At 44.8% G+C, this 20,457-nt stretch overlaps 1 protein-coding gene across 1 annotated transcript; it reads right to left on the bottom strand.

Annotated features, from left to right (window-relative positions):
- Positions 1 to 1,976: 1,976 nt before the first annotated feature.
- LOC109461043 (sperm-associated antigen 11A-like) lies at positions 1,977 to 20,457 on the bottom strand. The gene is given in 5 exon segments (XM_088793036.1): positions 1,977 to 2,223; positions 2,225 to 2,307; positions 3,820 to 3,903; positions 5,231 to 5,325; positions 20,326 to 20,457. Coding segments are annotated over 4 exon segments (366 nt in total). The 5' UTR covers position 5,325; positions 20,326 to 20,457; the 3' UTR covers positions 1,977 to 2,118.

Raw genomic sequence — 20,457 nt, 5'->3', positions numbered from 1 at the left:
CATATTCAGGTCTCTGTGGGGCGCGTCTGCCTTCCCCCCCAGCCTCACAGAAACGATTTTCACAGGATGAAATAAATCATCTCCAATGCGGCCGCTGAAGACACCTGGACACCCACTCCACCCTTCCGGTCGTCCTTCCCTTCCCTTCGTATCTGCACCCTTAAGCCTCAGCGAACACTGTTCTGCTGCGGGCACCTCCTTCTACCGTAGCTGACTGGGGCATGCAAATACTGCTTTCAGAGATGTCGCCCACTCAGCAAGATGACGGTCCCGACCAGGCCCCGTTTCCACTAGAAAACGTCTCCACTAGAAACATGTTACTAATAACAGTGCGGTTTAGAACCCGGTGCGAATCGCCCCCTGCTGGCGGGTCCTGGGCTCTGCCATGGGTTCCCAGCAGGCGTGTCAGAGGTCTCGACCAGCTCCCTCATTTCATTTTTGAGGAAAATCAGGCCGAGAGAAGGGACCGGCTGGCCAGTGGCACAAGCTCAGTGGAAGCACGTGCCCTCTGCAGAGTATGTAACCCTCCCTGCCTGTCCTGAAGCCTGCAGATCTGTGTCTCGTTGGGGAGCAGAGTCTAACACCCCTCCCAGGCAGGCGTTGCACCGGGTCTGGAGCCGGTTCTCAGCCCTCCCCGTCAGGCAGTGAGAGAGGAGTCCACAGAGATGCCTGCGGTTAACAGAGGCTCCACTCCTTGGGATCTCATATTTAGAAAATAAAATGCAGGAGTGGGTTTAGAAGAGTCTGGGGAGAGGCTCTGAGCATTACACCGGATGGCCACTGAAACTTGAGCTGGGACTCGAGACAGGAACCCAGAAGCCTGCTTTCTAGGCGACTCAGCTTATTCGTGAGCAACTGGATTCAGGCAGTGAACAGAAATATTGAAAGAAGGTATCGTATCGAGCTCTTTATCTGGAAAAACCTGGGCAGTGGTCTCATGCATCACGTTATTATTTTTTTACATTTCTTGCCTGTACTGCACAGTCACTATTCTTGGGAGGACTGGCTCAAAGACACAGCATGGACCATACGGCTGAGCAGGAGCCAGAGAAAAGCAAAGGGCAACAGCATGAAAGCTCAGGGCATCTGTGGGGACAGAGCCCCAGAGAGCAGTTTCCAGGCTCTCGGCCTCACGTGGAAAGGTGCTGGCTCGGGTAGTAGATGGCCATCAGCTGTGACTAGTTGGCCGTCAGCTGTGGCTAGTTGGCCGTCAGCTGTAACCAGTGAGCCATTGGCCACTGATATAACTGCCATGGCTGAGCTGGCAAGCGCGGATTGCAGTTAGCAAGTGGGTTGGTTGGTTGGTTGGTTGGCAGAGAAGCAAATGGTGGATTGCGCGTCATGTGGCTCCTGCTTCCTGTATCTCCAACCCAGCCACCAGCGAGACTATAGTGGTATGAACCGCATCTTTGTGAACAAGAGCCCTACCTTGCTTTAATTGTCCCCAAATATGTTCTTTAGAGGAAACAGAGAACAATGAGTGCTTGACTGAGGGGGCATGTCGAGAATCCCACTTAGGAATTGCTAACCTTCTGACCCGTTTTCCCCCATCCCTAAAATGGACAGTTGTGTTAATCAGGGGAGATAACCTGAGACTACATGTTTGAAAGCAATGAAACTCCATTTACATGTGCCCTACTGTGATTATTACTGGAGAGGCCTGGGTGGGGAGGGGTAGGGCTCACTATGGTCCAGGACTAAGTAGGACGGGGCTGCTTTGGGTTTGATAAGAAGATGTTATTCAGCGGAAAAGAGGCCAGTAGATTGGCTGCATTTGCATCCCTCTGAAGACGAGACCGTTTGGACCTTGGTTTCAAGTCCACCCACCTGTGGGGAGCTGAGAGCCACCTCCTGGAACAGGGAAAGGAGGTAGAGCACTACAGAATTCTGAGACTCTTTACAAAACAAAACAAAAACAGACAAAAAACAAACAAACAAACAAAGGAAAAAAAAGAAAAAGGCAAAAAAGCAAGCTCTTAGGAAAATTCTTTCATCAGAACGTCACCTGAGTGCTGGTGTCATTCAACAAAGGTTTATTGAGCAGCTACTATAAGCCACACAGTCTTCTGTGCTCTTGGGGTACCTGACGATCCCCGCTGCCTTCCAGAAGCTCACATGTCAGGTCTCCGCTCTGCCACCCCTCGCTGGTTTATATTTCCCTCCTTCCTCTGCATTGGATATGCAACATCTATTCCAGAGATCGGAGCAGATTTCAGCCTTTTTTCTCACCAGAATTGCAGAAAAAAAGTCTGCAGGTTCCATGTTGCATAAGGCAGATAATATTCCTAATTCCAGGTAGCATATCCCCTATTGGCACAATAGAATAGATTTGAATTCAGATGGTACAGAGAATAAAGGCTGACGACCCCAGCCCACAGCCCAGTTTCACATGTTCACTATATTCTTACAAGGTTTTGTGTCTTAGAACTAGTTTCGGTTTAACTGGGCTTCGGTTTCTTAGCTTTAAAAGAGGACCAAGAATCTACAACTCACAATGTTGCCGGGAGACAGTATATTTCATCCGCCATTATTACATTATTATAACAGGGTTCTCTGGCATCCTGATGATGGATGAGTTCATGCACTCGGGGAAAGCAAAGGGCATTTTGGAGAACAAAGGAATAGTGGAGGGGTGGGTCTTGGTCTCTACAGAAAGTGGAAATAGTTCTGATTCTCAGCTTGTGGCCCAATTTTTAGTCTTATATCCTGTAGCGAAAAACATAAAATAAAACCTCTCTCCTCACCATGATTTGTAGACATGTTGGTCAAGCACAAACACCTCGTGAGGAAAGTATTTTCTATTTGTCACAAGAAAAGAAAATTGTAGCTGAGTGTGGTGATGGATGCCCACCAGACTGGCTGTGGTGATTGTTGTGCAATAGATACAAACATCACATCGTTATGTTGTTCACCTGAACTAATATAATGATATATGTGAATTGTATCTCAGTAACAACAATAACAAAAACCCATTTCCCGTTTGGGAATGAGAAGGTTGCAAGAAAGCTCTTCTGTCAGGTCTGCAAATGTCATCTAACATGACTGGAAAAAAAAAAATTAAAAGCCACCCAACACCCATAGGGGTGGGGCTTGCATGATTTAAAAACCTTGCACAATTCTCAGCAATAAATGGGGCCAGCAGGACGACCCTGCATCAGTTCAGCTCTGTCATGGCTTCCGGAGGTCAGTGACGTGAAGCGATGGCTCCACGGCTGCCAAAGGTAGAACCACAAGCCTAGGCATCTGGAGCTCTGGATCCTAGTCTTACTTCTTACAATAACTAGTTATTCCTCCTCAGACAACTCAGTTAACCGGCCACGCCTGAGGTGACTCATCTGTCAAACGGGCTCTCTGTGAAAGCTGGAGGGATGTTACTCTCCGTGCGAAGAACTGCCAGGACTGGGACCATCAGGTGCACAGCTGCGCCTTCTCCCTTCTCGGGAGACGGTTTCCTGTCCCTGGAGGGTGTGGGGCTTCCACACAGGGTCCCTAGTGCCTTCCAGCTCTGACATCCGTATGACTGCCATTTCCTTCTGAAGACTTTTCTCACTCTGCAGTGAATGCTTCCTATTTGTTTCAGACCAAAGGTGCCCCTTTGCCTGTGTTATGACCTTGATAAGTCACATTATCTTTTCCAAAACTCTCCACAGGGGAGATGAAAACCATCCGGAGCTGAGCTCCAGGGGGCCTGCCTGCACCCACTAACAGCACACAGATACCCAGCTCCCCCACGGACACACATGGAGGGAGTGCCTGCACCCCTCCCCCAGCCTCTCTCCGTGCACCTGTCTGGGCTGTCAGTGGCTGGAAGATGCTTACCAGAGTTCATCTCGACCACACAGAAGAGGACAGTGAAGAGAAAGAGGACCTTCATAGGGTTCCCTTGGCTCGCCCAGCCGTCCTCTGCAGAAAAGCAAATCTGATGCAGCGTGCAGTGGAGTGGACAGGAGAGGGCACACAAATGGGACATTTATAGGCTTAAGGGAACACTACTCAGGAATGAGCACATTTATCTGGTCTACTGAGGAAGGCTGTGTGCAGAAGGCACTGGATACTCTCCCTTGCCGCCTAAAAACAATGTCCAGAGGAGCAGGGCCTGCCCAGTAACTCGGCATACTGAGGCTGAGGTGGGAAAGGAAGCAGCAGAGCTGAGTGGCTCCTTAGTGCCAGGTGCTGTGCTAGGTGACAGAGACAGAAACGTGCAAAGACGCCTCCCCTGCCTCAAAAAGCTAAACACATGGATACAGTGCCAGGTGCACACTCAGTAGACGGAGGCCCACGTGCCCCAAGAGATGTGTGCGAGACTGTCCGTCAGAGCGTCGTGCATGACAGTCATCAAAAGAACAGATGGTATCACAACAGAGGCACGGAGCAGACCACGTATTCCCACCCAGCAACAAAAAAAGAAAAAACAACAACTACAGATGCACACAGCATGGCTCTACCTCATAAACATTCGGAGTTTAAGCAAAAGAGGAAAACAGCTGGATAAAACGTATAGTATTATTTTTACATTTTGGCAAATCAAATCTATAGTAAAAGTCAGGAAGTTGTCTACCATGGGGGAAGAGGGTAGACTCGTCCTCATTTCATAAAGTCTTCTTGACTTGAGGGGGTGGCATTCCAGTGGGAGACACAGGGTGCCCCACCGGGGCTGTGTTGGCCTGAGCTGCAGAGAGCGCTGCAGGGCACTGGGGGTGTGGGATGGAGACCCCTTGAGAGGGGGGCAAGAGGCTGGTCTTCAAACGGGCTGGTGTTAGAGTAGGTACTGGAAGGACAGCTTTCCATGGAGGTTTACATCATGGCTGATGCTAGCAAGCCTAGGTGATGCAGCTACACATTTGCCCCTGCTTGGTTCTAGTCTCAGCATCACTTAGATTTACTTCCCCTAAAATTCACTTACTAAGAAGTGAAAATCAACTCTCCTTCCCACCCTGTCCCCCAGGCCTTCGTGATGGCTGTTACTGGCTTCTTATCAAACCTTCCAGAGGGTTTCCACGTATACATAAGCATATAGGAATCTATAGCCCTTTTTTGTATAAATAATAACAGACTACATACATTATTTTGGACTTGCCCTTTTTTCATTTGCTACATCCTGGAAATGTTTTAAGTACGTGGGTGCATCGGGAGCTTTTTCATTCTTTATTACAGTGCTTAATGTTCCTGTAGGTGGCCTCCCACCTTACTTAACCAGCCCTCAACAAGCGTGTCTGACCATGATGCTTACCTAGAAAATGGATATTGACGAAGAGATGCCAGGTGTGGCCCCAGACTTCTGCAGGTGAGCAAGGGCACGGGCGAGGGGAGGGCCAGGCGTTCATTCTGGAGATTCCAGATTAAGAAATTTTAAGATTGGGAAAGATTAAACGAAGACGGTGGGTCCTAACAGAATACCTGGATTCACTGGCATTTCTGTATCTTGGCTCTTTTTTAAACCTATGGAAATAGAACTTCAGGGGAAGCTACTTGGCAACTGAAAGCTGCTTTTCTCTCTTTGGCAACAAAATGGTCACCCTATAGTGACCATGAAGCAAGTAATTATAAAATATCAAGATACGTGTGTATGTGTGAGTCAAACAATAAATAACAAATCTATTAAAATTTGAAATTCTTTTCCTCTGGAGCCTTTGTTCTGAACACATCCCTGAAATCTCCCATTGTACAAAAGGCCTAAGCAGTTTGCTTTGCTTCTTGAGAAAACTGGCTTCTACACCAAGATCACATCCTAAGTTCAAGGTTTTCAATGAATGACTTTAATTCTGAATGTTCCTCTGTGGATGGAGAAAGCATAGCTATAAGATACAGGAGTTACTGTTTGATAAAAATACTAGAATATATATATATGTATATGTATATATATATATATATATATATATATATATATATATACACACACACACACACACACACACACACACACACACAAATATATGGGTCATTTTTAAGACGTCAACTTGGTAGATAAGACAACAAAAAGTAAGTTTTATACTTTGTATTCATTTTTGCTATTATATTAATTTAGAAAATAGTTAAATTAAAAGTGAATGTATTTTTTTTTTTCCTAGCAGTAAAGCCCCTGCTCAAATAGTTGTGAAATTATTGTTTGGTAATTATGTTCTGTAGAGTTTGGAAATTTTATGAGCTATGTTGGAAAATCAGCTCATTTGAGCAAGAAATAAATTAATACTATCATGAATTATCACCCATCTTTTCCTCCACACATGAATTTATTTCCAAGTCACAGACTCGGAACGCAACTGCTAAGAAGGAATTTCACCCATAGTTCTGGAGAAGTAGACATGCCATTCCAAATGAAGACAAACTAGAAAATTAAGGTCACTGAATAATCTCATTAATCTGGTCATAGGTTCACAGGTTTGTATAATTACAGGGTTGAAAGGAACTAAAGCTCAGTTTGTTCCAATGCAGAAGATAATTCTGTGTGCATTATACTCATAGAAGAAGACAAAATAAGGAGAGATGAAAGACAACATGGGTTTGCAAACATCTAACAGTAGCAAAATATTTATAAATATTAAAAGAAAACCTTGATATAATTCAACAGTAATTATACAAACAACCCGATTAAAAAATAAAATGGGCAAAGGACCCGAATAGACATTTCTCCAAAGAAGAAATATAAATGGCCAACAAGCAAGTGAAAAGATACTCAACATCATTAGTCATCAGGGAAATACAATCAAAACCACAAAGAGATGCCACTTCACATGCTCTAGGGTGGTCATAAAAAACAACAACAGCAAAATGGAAAACAGCAAGTATTAATAAGGATGTAGAAGAATTGGAACCATCATCCCTTGCTGGTGGGAATGTAAAATGGTGCCGACACTGTAGAAAAGTTTGGTGTTTTCTCAATAAGTTAAACAAAGTTAACATATGAGCTAGCAAATATATTCATATGAGTGTGTGTGTGTGTATAGTGTGTGAGCATATATATAGTAAGAACAGGTATTTGAATAAAAACTTGTACATGACTGTCCATAGCAGCACTATTCACAACAGCCCAAAAGTGGAAATAACCCAAATGTCCACCAACTGATGAATGGATAAACAAATTGTGGTATAGCCATATAATTAAGTATTCTTAAATCATAAAAAGGAATGAAGTATTGATACATGCTCTCACATAATGGACCTCGAAAACATTCTGTTAAACGAAATAAACCAGACACAAAAGGCCACATATTACATGATTCCACTTCTGTGGAATGTGCAGAACTGGCAAATCCAAAGGGATAGAGAGGAGACTAGTGGTTGCCAAAGCCAGGAAGCAGGGGATGGGGAGTGTCTGCTTAATGGGGATTTCCTTTCGGGGTGATAAAAAAGTTCTGGACCCGGGCAGTGACGGTGGTTGCCCAATATTGTGAATGTACTTAATGCCACTGAATTGTGCCCTTCAAAGTGGTTAAAATTTGCATTATGTATCTTTTACTACATCAAAAAGAGAAAACGTTGCACATTTTTGAAATCATATAATATCAGTATAGAAAGGAGCCGTTAATTGTGCTGTTAAAATGCTCCTCATTTTAGAGAAATTGACTCATCAGAAGACGCAGGATGGTTAATTGCAGTTCTAGGAATCAGATCTTGGAACAGCCAGAAGATGTTTCTAATGTAATGAGTTGTAATGCTTTGTAGACATACATGCATGCACCAACTTCTCTATGCCCACCAAACAAAGTAGAATGCATTCCGATTTCGTTTGTGAAATCCAAGCTAAAACTCTTTCACTGCCACCTTCCTTTGTGTCTATAGGTGGCAGGCAATATACAATTCTTATTCAACTTGGGGCAAATGCCGCCCTGAGACAATTATTTAAACATCCATGAAGACAAAAGGACCGGGTTTCAGTCGCATTTTCAAACAACATGGAAAATATTTCACTAACCTTATGAAATTGAAAATAATCACCAGTGCAGTAGTCTCTAAAATCTTAATAAACTTTGACAGGCTTTCATCGTTATCTCTGGGGATTCAAGTTCTACATCTGTAGAATAAGGTATTGTGCTTTTAGTTCCCTTAGAGTCTGAAAGTTATGCAATTCTTTGATTCTCTCTCTAAAATTTATTAACAACAATTAATAACAATGAAACTGACATGTGATTTAGCTGCCAGAAAAATTCCTTTGCAAAAAGGCCATCATAGTGCAGTTGTACTATGGATTCAAAAATGTTGTGTATTTCCATGACATTTCTGAGCTCCTTCTTTGGTCCTGTGGGATATATAAGGCGACAAGTTAGAAATTAAATGATGATGATGAAATAGGAAAGTCTTTGTTCTTTTGTAGAATCCTTTAATCATAATACCTTGTTTTTGTGCTTTTTTTATAGTTGAAAATTAACTTTCACGAGTTTTTTCCCTTCTCTAGCAATTCTATAATCTAGGCAGGTCAGTTATTATTCTAGCTTTAGTTAAGGAATGGAAACATAGTGAGGTATAAGGTTATAGGTGTTGTACATCTCTAACTTGTAGTGTGGGGACTTTTGATTCCTGGTACAATGTTCTTTTTCTCCTCATATTTGGTCACAATTTTAAATCTACCTTCTTTTATATATGTTAATCCTGTATTGTCATAACTTTGTTACTTTAGGCTGTCCCTTAATTCACAGACCCTTAATACTAATAGCCAATCATCTGGGAACTCCTTGGCAAAAGACGCTACATCATTAGTTGGTTGATACCAATATTCTATATTTCATTAAGGATGTGACCGATGAGCGCTAGAAAAGACTATCTAAGAGACCAGACCTCCCCATTGCTCCATTCCTAACAAGCTTGATTCAGTACTTTTTCTGTTACGAGAATTCTCATTCGTTCAGCCTGTTAAGAGAATTCTCATTCGTTCAAGAACCAAGGATTAAATTGGCCATTGGTTTTCATCTTGGTTTCCTTATCTGGGTAAGAGAAACAGTAAGAGTTGCCTCAAGAGATTGTCTGGGGACTGTAAACATGGTAAGTAAAATTCTAAGCACCATGTTTGCAGTAGGTATATTTGGTAAATGATCGTCAGCTATTGGGGACAGCGTGGTGAACCAGAACCCCCTTCCAGTTTCCCGAAAGAAGATGCTTTTTCTTCTGATAGACATGGACACAAAGGCGCTGGAGCCTCCACGTGCCCAAACTATGTAGCAGCCTCTGCCACACAAGAAAGGAGAATGCCCTTGCCCCCTTTCCCCTAAGGTCTGTGGGGACAATCCGCTTTCCTTTAGCACCTAGAATAGTGCTTGTCCTATAACAGGTGCTCAATCATAGCTGTTGAATGAATCCACATTTTGCAACAGAGAACAACTCACATCAATACAGTGTATGAAAAAAAAAAAAAAACCCTACAAAATAAAGGTAAGGGAATATTATTGGGGGACTGAGCAAAAGAGTGGTCCTGTGAAAAAGATCCACCATGAGAATCAGAAGATGATTCTGTCTCACATATTTTAAAAAACATGGCCTCTACTAATTAGAAGCAAGTATCTCTAAGGACAAAACAAGGGGAACTAAAACAGCAGCATTAGACTAAAACGAGTTGGAAGAGTAAAGAAATGTTTATGGTAGCAAGAAAACGTTGATACTTTGGAAGTTGAATTAATGATGGAGGATCCAAGTTGGCGTTTCAGACTCACAAAGGGAAAAAGACAGACATGAAAACTACTAGAGAAGGTGGCAGATGAAAGTCAAAGGAAGGAAAGTCAGCACAAAGGCTATGGTATTGCTGGGAGGGAAACAGAAATTTTTCAAAGAAATATCTGAATGGTGGTTACCGGGGGAACCGGGGAATTGTTAATCAATAATCTCTAGAGATCTGCTGTGCAATATTGGACTACAGTCCACAGGCCTGTATTGTACACTTAACATTTGTCCAAAGGATAGATATCCTGTTAAGTGTTCTTACCACATTACAATTAAACATTTAAAAGATAATGTTAAAATAAAATTTTTAAATCATTTTTGAAATAGAAAATTACCAGTATAAGCCAGTTAATAAAGCTTCGTAATTTTCAGATAAAACCAATAAAATAAAAATTGCAGTTAAATCTGCCTTAATAAATGTTTCGGGTACAAACAAAAAGAAAAAAAAAACCTACAAAAACAAGTGTCCTATAAAAGAACAAAAGCAGCCCTGCCTTCCGTATTTCTTACCCTACACTAAATGCTAGATAAGGAATGGCACCTCTGAGCTTTTAAGAAAAAAACTATGTTGCAAGCATTTGGCTCCATGGTTTATTATATCCCATGGATAAAAGAGAAATTCATTCTGAAATATTCAAGGAATCAGAAAATATTTCATCCAAAAGCCATTATCGAAAATATTACAACATTTACTTTTTTTTCTATACTACATTGCCTTTTTTCTTGTTTGAAAAAATGAACGCCAGATGCTAGTTTGTCTCTTTAGATGTGCCATGACCAAAGCCATTTTCATGTGCCTTTGCCACACAGGTCACTGCTCATCCTGAGGACAGAAAACATGAGTGTCCTTCAACATTAAACCCCTGTGGCTTTGCCGTTCTTCCTGACATCATGTCTGCCGGCAAAAAGCATAGAGTGGGGGGCTGAAGTCACCGTTCCCCTCTCAGAGTCGTCCTCACTTTCCTACTTACATTTCCACCAGTCCCAACGGGCTCCTCACTCTTACTGACGCGTCTCTTCCCTTATCATGTCTCTTTCACCATATACGGTGTTTCATGTCCTGCTTTTCCTTTCTATCAACAGAAATGTCAGCCTTCACTCTCCTGGTGAAATTATCTCACAGTCCCCTACAAACCACAGGGGAGTGCCTTGATCGTCTACAACGAGTGCAATTTCTCTGTTCATCAGAGGCTCACATCAGTGCTTGGTGCCCAGACATTTGAATTACATCAGTACAGCCCTTGGGTTCAGACCAAGTGAAATAATAAAGTGGGTCCCCACCAGCTGACTGTCCGGGGCCAGTTGTTCTTATGCTTTGGCTAAGGATTCTTACCACAATATCCCTTTGAAATGACCTTCCCACTGACTTCCTCTTATAGAGTCCACATGGGTTCTTCCTTGTCCGTCTTTCATTTTTATTCCTGTAGCTTCAAATAAAGACCAAAAATGACTAATCGGCCTGAGCAGCCCCCTTTCCCTCTAGCCTTGGAAACTGCTCTGGGGCTTTCTTTCTACCATCCTAACTCAACTCTTTAGTGACTTCCTGTATCCTCCACCCACATTATGATGCCCTGGGCAGCTCACAATCTTTCATTCACCAGACCTCCGGCCAAGCCAGGCAGAAGGCTGGGACAATCATTTATCATTTCCCCCCAGTCCCACAACAAATTCTTGTCTCCTGTATCTCACGGGTCTTCTTTCTCTTCCAGGCTCAACATAATTCATCACAGGAGAGCATGTCAAGTTCCCACGACCACCTTTCCTTTGTCTACTGAGGAACGTGAGTACCGGGTCTCAAGGGCAGACCTCTGCGTAAGTTGTCTTCGCCGGTTGTGGTCAGGCCACTTGATTCCCAGGATGAGTTCCTCATTCATACAAATACAGTTCATGATTGTCATGAAGAGTTTGGGTTTAGAAGGACATTTTTGCCCACTGTGCTCATCAGGAGTTACACAGATCATCAACGTCATTATTACTGGGGCTGGGATGTGAACCCAAGTACCAGCATCCCTAGTAAGGGCTGTAACACCTCTGCTCACACACCACACACAGTCACCTGGGACACACAGCGCCTCTGCCCGCCTGTGGGGAAACTCCTTGCTCTAGGGCTTGGGGAGGGTCTTGTTACCCCTCTCCTGTCCAGTGCCTATCTCTGAGGTGCCACCAGAAAATATTCTGAGACACAAACATGTGTTCTCTTAGAAACATCAAAATCATGAAGACAAAAAAGCACACACTTGAGTCTTCTGGTTTGATATGAGCTGGGTTAGGGTTCTAGATGTCATCCAATCTCCACCTGATATAGATTGGATCATTTAACTCTACCTTTAATTTGTCCTACAGTGAAATAGAAATTATTCCTGGCCCATTACAGGTGCCTTGGACAGACAGGTAGGCGGTAGCAATGAGAACTCTTCAAGAGGGTTCTCAGAGCTCTCAGAGGCAGGAGAAGCAGAGTGGGGAGAACTCTGAGAAGGAGTCCAGGGGGCAGATGGAAGAGAGAACAGGTTCTGTGGACGCTCCCCTGCTGTCCTGAAAGCATAAGACGACGGCCCCACGCTTCCCCACAACAGCCACCCGTGCACTTTGACCTGGCCAATCAGACCCCTCTGACAGATGCACCTGCTGCCCCATAAGGTAAGATGTGTTTTCCCCACAGGCAGGATTGGTTCCTACCCCTATTGTCCTAATGTCACTCATCTGACTCCGGGAATTTGTTTGGTCTATCAAGAAAGAGGCAGACAGTGTGCTAATAAATTCAGTCTCCCTTCATTTGGACAGATTAATTTTTATGTTTGTTCTTATTACTAAGGGGTCCTTGGGTCCAGTACGGTCGTTTGCTATGACTCACGAGGTAAAGGTAAGCCGGCTCTGAGGAGGCCAAGCCTGCAGGGCTGCAGTGACTTCCATGCGCCTGGACAGGATGGAAGGAGCAGGTGTGGCCATTACTAAAGCCAAATGGGGACACGATTGACTGAGCCTGCCATCCTGCCCCCGCCCCAGCAAGCCTTGGGCACTGAGGAGGAGGCAGACTTCCTGATGACAGGGAGGCTTGCGGACGAGGATGAGTCGAGGGATCAAAGCCCGCAGAAGGCTTCTGGGGGTGTAGTGGGAGCGCAGGACACTGTGTGAGGACGGTGGGCGCGGAGAGCAGAGAGCGAGGCAGTCGGGCGTGTTACGACCTAAAGCAACCTGCTGGCTGGAGGCCCTCGTCCCCCCAGGGGTGCGGCTGGTGTCCATAAAGCCTCATCGTGGCCCAGGCTCCTGCTCTCAACAGATTTCTGCAGAAAGAACAACACAGCCTCACAGAGTTGCTTTCTCAGAATTGACCTGGAGAGCCCATTACGCTCACCACCGATCTCTAAGCAGAACTGCAAAAATGATCACAGAGTGGTAGAAAAAATCAGTTTTTACCTGTTTTTTATGAATCCCAACATAGGTTCCAAAATCTCTCTGGGTCAAGCGCTTTTAATGTTTTACAGTCTTAATGCCCCGGAAGTTCTTTCTGCTGCTAAACTTAAAACTTTCTTGATGCAACTTACATCTAGTTTAGATTGTCTTTGCTTCCACTGCCCCTTGGTTTCCTGGCTGCAGCCACACTGGCCACCTCTCGCTGTTTCTCAAACACAATGGCACATTCCTTCCTGGACACTGGCGTTTGCCATTTCCTATCCCTGGAATGCCGACCACCCCCCAGATAGACACAGAGGCTCACCCCTCACCAACTTTAGGACTTTACCCAAAGTCGACCTTCTCGGTGAGACCTCCTCTAACTCCTACATCCAAAAGGCAACGCTTCTGTCTGACATTTATATTCCCTTCCTGATTTTTTTCCTTTGTCATTTTCAATTTATAATATAGCAGACATTTTACTTACACATCTTCCTTATTGTCCGCCTCCCCATTTCAAATGTGAGCTAGATGAGGGTGGATTTCCTGTATCTAGAACAGTACCTGGATACTGTGGGCGCTTCCTACATATCTGTTGAATGAATGAATGGGTGAACGGATGAGTGAATGAAAACAGAGGCACCATTGGAGAGATTTAAGGAGAATGGTGATGTGTTTAGATGTGTTTTTCGTAGGGAGGGCTCCAGTTTTCTCCAGCTCCTTCTCAGTCATCTCAACTTTATGTTCCCTTTGAAAACTTCTCACATACACATGCGTCCCCCCACTTTGGTCTCGCAACCACTATTTTAAGTCTTCTATCAAAAAGCACATGAAAAGCTTCCTTGAGTAAATTTTTGTTCCCATCATTTAGAAGGAGACACTGAGGTCCTAGGGCTTAATATCAAGGCTATGTTGCTACTGGAACTCATTGTGGGACCCGGGTGACTGGTGCCCAATCTCTGAACTAGATATAGCTGAGGAAATGTGGAGACAGAGGGCATCCTTCACTTCTTTCCACTATCTCTTCGTGTTGTTTCAGGCACCGCTTTCTTTCTTGGACTGTCTTCCACACCACCCAGCTTTCTCCTTCCTCATCATTTAGGTCCCTCCTTACCTCCTTCAGTGACTCCTCGTTTTCTGGGCCTCACTTAGACATGAGCATTCTTCTTTGCGCCCCAGAAACCTGTCCCTGGGTGACAGATTATAAGACTTTTTCAAGATTTCAGTTTCAACCCACAAGTGAATGCCTTTAACTCTTATTTCTTGTCTCCTCCTATATCCTGGAATCCACGTCAGTCCATTCCAGTTCCCACTGGGCACAGCGAACGCCTCAGGCCTTCAAACCCAGTGTGTCCAGTTCTCCATGGTCTGCCTGCTCCCCTCGTCCTGTGTATGCTGCCTCGGTTAACACAGTTCCTTTCCACTCCATGCCCTTCTGTGGGGACAGAGTCCCAGAGAGCAGTTTCCATGCTCTCGGCCTCATGTGGGAAGATGCTGGCTCGGGTAATAGTTGGCCATCAGCTGTAACCAGTTAGCCATTGGCCACTGATAGAACTGCCGTGGCTGAGCCAGCAAGCGCAGATTTCAGTTAACAAGGGGGTTTGTTGGCAGAGAAGCGGATGGCGGATTGCGGATCGTGTGGCTCCTGCTTCCTGTGTCTCCAACCCAGCCGCCAGTGAGAATATAGTGGTGTGACTCCCCTATCTATGGCTCCATTGGTGTTCCTTTTTGGCCTCACCATATCCTGCGTTCTTATGCGGGGAGCAGGACCAGAGACCCCGCATGACACCCTGCATGACACCTTCCTTCTTTTCTGTCACCAAACCTGTAAATTCAGTCTCTTTTGGTCCCCACCCCAGGTCCCTCTTCATGACTATGATCTCCACTTAGTCACCGAGTGGGAATCCTGGGGCTCCATCCATTGCCATCACCTCTTACTTGGCCGTCTCTTTCCTGCCGCTAACCTCACACATTTCCAGCCCATCCCCAGTTCTTTTGTTGGGATGAACATTCTAGAATGGAAAATATGGTGATGTCAGTCTCCCTCTCTTGTTTAGTAGTGCAAAGTCTTTAGCATAATATTTTTATTTGACAATTTCACACAATATTTCTACACCAGCCTCATTTGATACTTGTAATTAGTCCCTCTCTTTTGCATTTACTTAGCAAACCTTCTTTCATGTCGCCCTGCCTTTCTACAAACTGTACCCTTTGCCTGAAATTCGCTGCCTCTCTCTTTCACGTAACAAATTCCTAATCATCCCCCAAAATCCTGCTCAAATTTCCCCAAGAATCCTCTCTTCATTCTCTTATATTGGTCTTCTCCACATATTACCCACATTATAGAATGGACAGCATTTTATTGTTTTTATTTATTCAGTGTTTCTCTCTTCACACATCCATGTTTCCAATTCATTACATTTTCAGTGCCTAGAACATAAGTGGGTACTCAAAAAATATTTTTTAAAACAAAAGAACGAAATACTTGAATGCTTTCTTATGTAAGTTTATTACATCCACAACTATCAGCAAAAATTGTGTGATTTTGATGATTTTGTAAATCGCGAGCCAGGTCACTTTCTCTAAGATTGTATCTGTAGATTATGGGTAGCCCGTTTTTATCTTTTCTTCTGCTACAATAAAATGTTTAGCCTTCCTGGCACTGACGACAATGCCTCAGCCCCTCTCTGCTCAGCCCCTTCTCCAGAACACTGCACCTGGGCTGGTGACGTGGCCCAGGTAGACAGGTGAACAATGGCAGGTGGACAAAGCCTCCGCTTCTATGACAGCAACCTCAGGTCTGGATGTGAACAGCAGACATATATTTTTTTAGTGCAGTAGCCTAGTTGCGTTTCCATATAATTACAATATTCTTGACACTGGCCTTTGCTTTTCCTGCAGTTGACAACTTTGAAATCTGGTGCAGGTTCTATATAAAGAAATATTCAACATTAGCCTCTTGAGGAATTCTTAAGGTATTAAGAATCAAACAGTGGTCATTTTACCCCAAAGGGATATGAGGAGGATGGCAATGGATAGGAAACAGATTTCTTTCGCAACCATTCTGATGGGATAAAAGTCAGATCCTTGAATTGGGCTTATGTCACCTTCCTTCTCCCTGGAAAATGAACTGTCAATCAGAGGCAATTAGGAGGAGAAATGGTGATGGCTGTGTTACAATACAAATATGGCCCTTGAAATAATCTAGAACGTTGTGTGAGGGGACGAGTAAGGACTCTCTGAGGCAAACTGAGAAAGGATATGGCCCATCAAACACGTGCTGAGGGGTAGGTAGTGGTCCTCTGAGGACGTGCGTGGGTTGAGCCCTCCCTGTAAGGGAGATGGGATATCTAGGGTAGACCAGGTGAACATGGGAAGCAGAGGGGAGAGTTTTAAAGAGTTGAAAAGATTTATTTCCCCCCCTCATTATGAAGGAGTTGCCTGGAAGAGTATTTGTTACCTTAAACATGTGCCGAGTTACTTGAGTCATGTACAATTCTTATCTCACTCTGCAGTTCAAGTACTAAAATGATTAAACATTCATTTTTCTCTTAAATGGTCTCCTATGATGACAACTGACAGCAAAGAACAAGGCGTAAGTGTTTGAAAAACACCATGAAAGCAGAAGCTGGGGAAGGTTTCTGATGGACGCCAGGCTAAGGCGCTCTGCTCATCGTCAGAGGCTCTGCCCCAGATCTGGGACTGGACCTTCAGACAAACCAAACGGGAAGGGACGCCACCCCCTCCTCTTCTACTTTCTTTCACCAGTAGCCTCACAACTGTGTGGCTGGACCAACGGGTCAATTGCTCAATCGATTAAAATTATTTTCTATCACTTCATTTTCTAAACGACAATTTTTTTTACATATACAAAACCCTGCACCTATTGAATGTATACAGTATGGTGAGTTTGGACACATGCAACCCCCCACGATACCATTACCACAATCAAGGCAAGAAACATCCATCATCTCCAAAAATTTCCTTGCATCCTTTAGATTTGGTTTTCTTATGGTAAGAACACTTAACATAAGATCTACACTTTTAACAAATTTTTAAATGCAAAATACCACATTGTTAACTACAGGCACTATATTGTAAGGCGATCTCTAGAATTTATTCATTGCGCAAAACTGAAACTTGACACCCAAGCATTGAGCAGAGACTGGCGCAGAGCGAGCAGTGTGCAAACATTATTATCACTCACGACAATATGGTAGTCAAATGGATTGCCACAGAAACTCATAAGACACAATGCTCTAATGTTAGGAATCTCAGGTTTTGAAAAAGACAAGTTCATTATAAAATTTTGTCCATTGAACCACCTTTTTCATGAAACAAAACCAGTTTATCTGACCATTCATTCAAGAATCCTTATTGAGAACCTGCAACGTGTCAAGTCCTGTTGTAGGTGTTGGATTTTGCGTAGTGAACACGCAGTTGATCCCTGTCCTCTTAGACCTTATTCTCTACTGACGTTCACGTTTCCCAGTAGCTTTTTTCATGGACACATAGGCAGCGCATAAAAGGGATATAGAAATCGTGGGGTCCACGACCTCCAACAGGTGGATCACAGTCAATGGATCATTTTGAGAGTCTTCAAGGTCAATCTCCAAGCCAGTTGTCTCTTTGTCATGTTGCCCTTCCCTGTTCTCGTGACTTTGCCAACACCAGATCCTGTAACACCAGCCATGGCTCCTTTAACCTCCCCCTTCCTGCTGCTCCAGGACACATCCCTGCTAACTACCACGTGCCCTCCACGTGCACACACATGCATGAGAACAATTCAATCTCCTTTCCTGCTTGGTGCTAGTTGATCCTTATGTTGCAAGGGCAGAGCGATGGAGGCCCGGGAAGCCCCCACAATCCCCTTGAAGTTCATTGCTCAGCGCTGCTGCAGGCAGGGCACGTGTGAGCAGCAACGGGCTCCTTTCCTAACAGATTCTTCCCTTCTTCCCCGGCTGCATTACTGCGGTCTGACACCTCCAAGGCTTGGAACAGGAGAGGGGCACGAGGAGGACAGAGACCAGACTTTCCTATTGGTTTATTCCATTGGAAGCTGACTTTGTGCCTGTGGAGTCAGCTGGCAGGAGGACACATCTCCACCCTGCTCATGGCTCACTCCTTCCTCGGCCCCTAAGCATCTGCTGACATCTAAGGCACATCCTCATTGACATTTCCTGGCCTCAACAGTGTCCCCCTAAAACAGGATCAAAGGCGACTCCTGCATGAAGCCCACACCTGGATCATGTTCTCCCACCAGATCCTTCAGAATGTGGGCCCGTTTCAACGCAGCATCCACCTTTCCTTTGCACCTGCCAGGTGGGGGGCTCCCATGAGCAAGTCCCACCTGTCAGATTTGAGAGGCAGAAGAGCTGCTTTGGGCGGGCACAGGGGCCACATGCCCTTCCCATCAGGAGAAGGGTGGGCCTGTCAGTTCACCCATAGCCCTTTCCAGAAAGATTATTGCAAAACCCTGCCTCAGTTTCCACTCTTTTCTCACGCCCTTGACAGCGTGAGGATTTAATGCTTCTCTCACCGGTTATTTTGGTGTGTTTTTTAAAATTTTTATCGGGGAATATTGGGGAACACTGTGTTTCTCCAGGGCCCATCAGTTCTAAGTTGTTGTCCTTCAGTCTAGTTGTGGAGGGCGCAGCTCAGCTCCAAGTCCAGTCCCCGTTTTCAATCTTTAGTTGCAGGGGGCACAGCCCACCATCCCACGTGGGAATTGAACCGGCAACCCTGTTGTTTTCAGAGCTCGTGCTCTAACCAGCTGAGCCACCTGGCCTCCCTTTTTCTCACTGGTTTTTAGTCACCTCTTTTACACAGTGGCCTGCTTTCCACTCACCATACTATTTTGAATCCCAAGTGAAAATTCTATCTTAGCAGCTTCTCAAACACAGTGTTACAAACAGAAAGCTCATAACTCTTGAGAGAGAAAGATGTATCATAGAAAGAGAGCAAAACAAGAATAGAACAGGTGGGGGAGTGGGAAGAGGCCCTACAGATTTCTATTTATTTGGTAAATGAATTCACTTCCTCAAACTTTCCAGGAAAAATTATTTATGACATTTTAACATGCTTTGGCAGAGCAGGGGAACGTTCTCTGGATCAGGACCTCAGCGTCTAGTGGGGAAACAGACACGTAAACAAATATTTAAATTTAATATAATAACTCCATAGTAGAGTCTGCACAAAGTGACTGGCGAACATAGAGGACAACCAAACAAGGTCACAGAGAACGTTACATTTAAACGGATGCTAGATGTAGCATCTGAATGGGGTCTTGAACACAAGTTAGACATGTTCCTCAGAGTTGTGCGAAGAAATGAGAGAGCAAAATATTTCCCAGAAATCACGATGTGCTTGAGTATCACAGAGGTGACAGAAAATGGTGGGAAATATGGGTAAGACTGAGACAGACTTTTCGTGACTGGGTAAGGATTTTAAGAATTTAGTTTCTCAGTCATTTGTTTTTCAACTCTACTTCTGTGGAATATGTGCTACTAGACATAGATGGAGGTATTATGCCGATGGGACTGTTTTCCCAATTCAGAGAAAAACAATTAAGAGAGAATTTTCTCCTCTTGCCACTGAACTTCCAGACTTGTTTTCCCTGTTTTAGGGTCAGGAATGAGTCTGGGATTAAGGACACCATGGAAATTACTGTTCCCACTATGTCCTTACAGATTTGAAGCTGGCTTAGACAGTGGGTTGGAACTAACCAGAAAAGTGGCTGTGGGCCCTCTGTCCTCTGTCCCCCCTCTGCTCCTCATTGCAATAGGCTGACATCACAGTCTCGCTTCAGCCACGCCGACCCAGGAGGCATTCCGTGAGCACTCATTTTTCACGTGGCACTTAGCATACGGTCAGCAAATGTCCCGTAGAATGCATGAACTCCAAGGCCCAGGGAGCAGGGCTCTAACCTGGTAGAGGTGGGGCTGTCTCACTCCACGTCATCTCCTCCCATCAGGCTTGAATGAAGCCCAGAGGCTGCAGAAGGGGCCCCATACTTTTGCCTCCCAGCCTCCCAGGTGTTACTGACCAATCCGGGGAGTGGCGGGGGCGGGGGAGGCTGCAGACCCCTGTGACCTTTCTGACAGGTAGCACAGCCTGAGCCATCCACACAGCGTCTTCATGAAACACAGCCTGTCCTTACTGTCAATGACTGCCCAGCCTCACCTCCAGCCATCCATTCACTGGGTGGGTGGAGGTGTCACCTTCCCATCCATTCATTCACGACACGTTTGCGGAGTGGATGAACTTGTCACAGGTATGGTTACTTACCCTCGTAAGGGGGAGTGTGTGGAAAGAAGTAGCGTTTTACTTGGTGGCGTAGCAAGTGGGACACGATTGTTCCTTCTGCAGGTGCTTCGGGGTCCTCAGTGCCTTCCTGGCTAACATACCTGGCCCAGGACA

The sequence above is a fragment of the Rhinolophus sinicus genome, chromosome 16, assembly GCF_057876585.1.
Source record: "Rhinolophus sinicus isolate RSI-liver-muscle chromosome 16, RSI-T2T, whole genome shotgun sequence".
NCBI classification, from domain to species: domain Eukaryota; kingdom Metazoa; phylum Chordata; class Mammalia; order Chiroptera; family Rhinolophidae; genus Rhinolophus; species Rhinolophus sinicus.
Note: the sequence above shows the minus strand (reverse complement) of the source record. Positions and strands in the feature narration are given on the sequence as shown.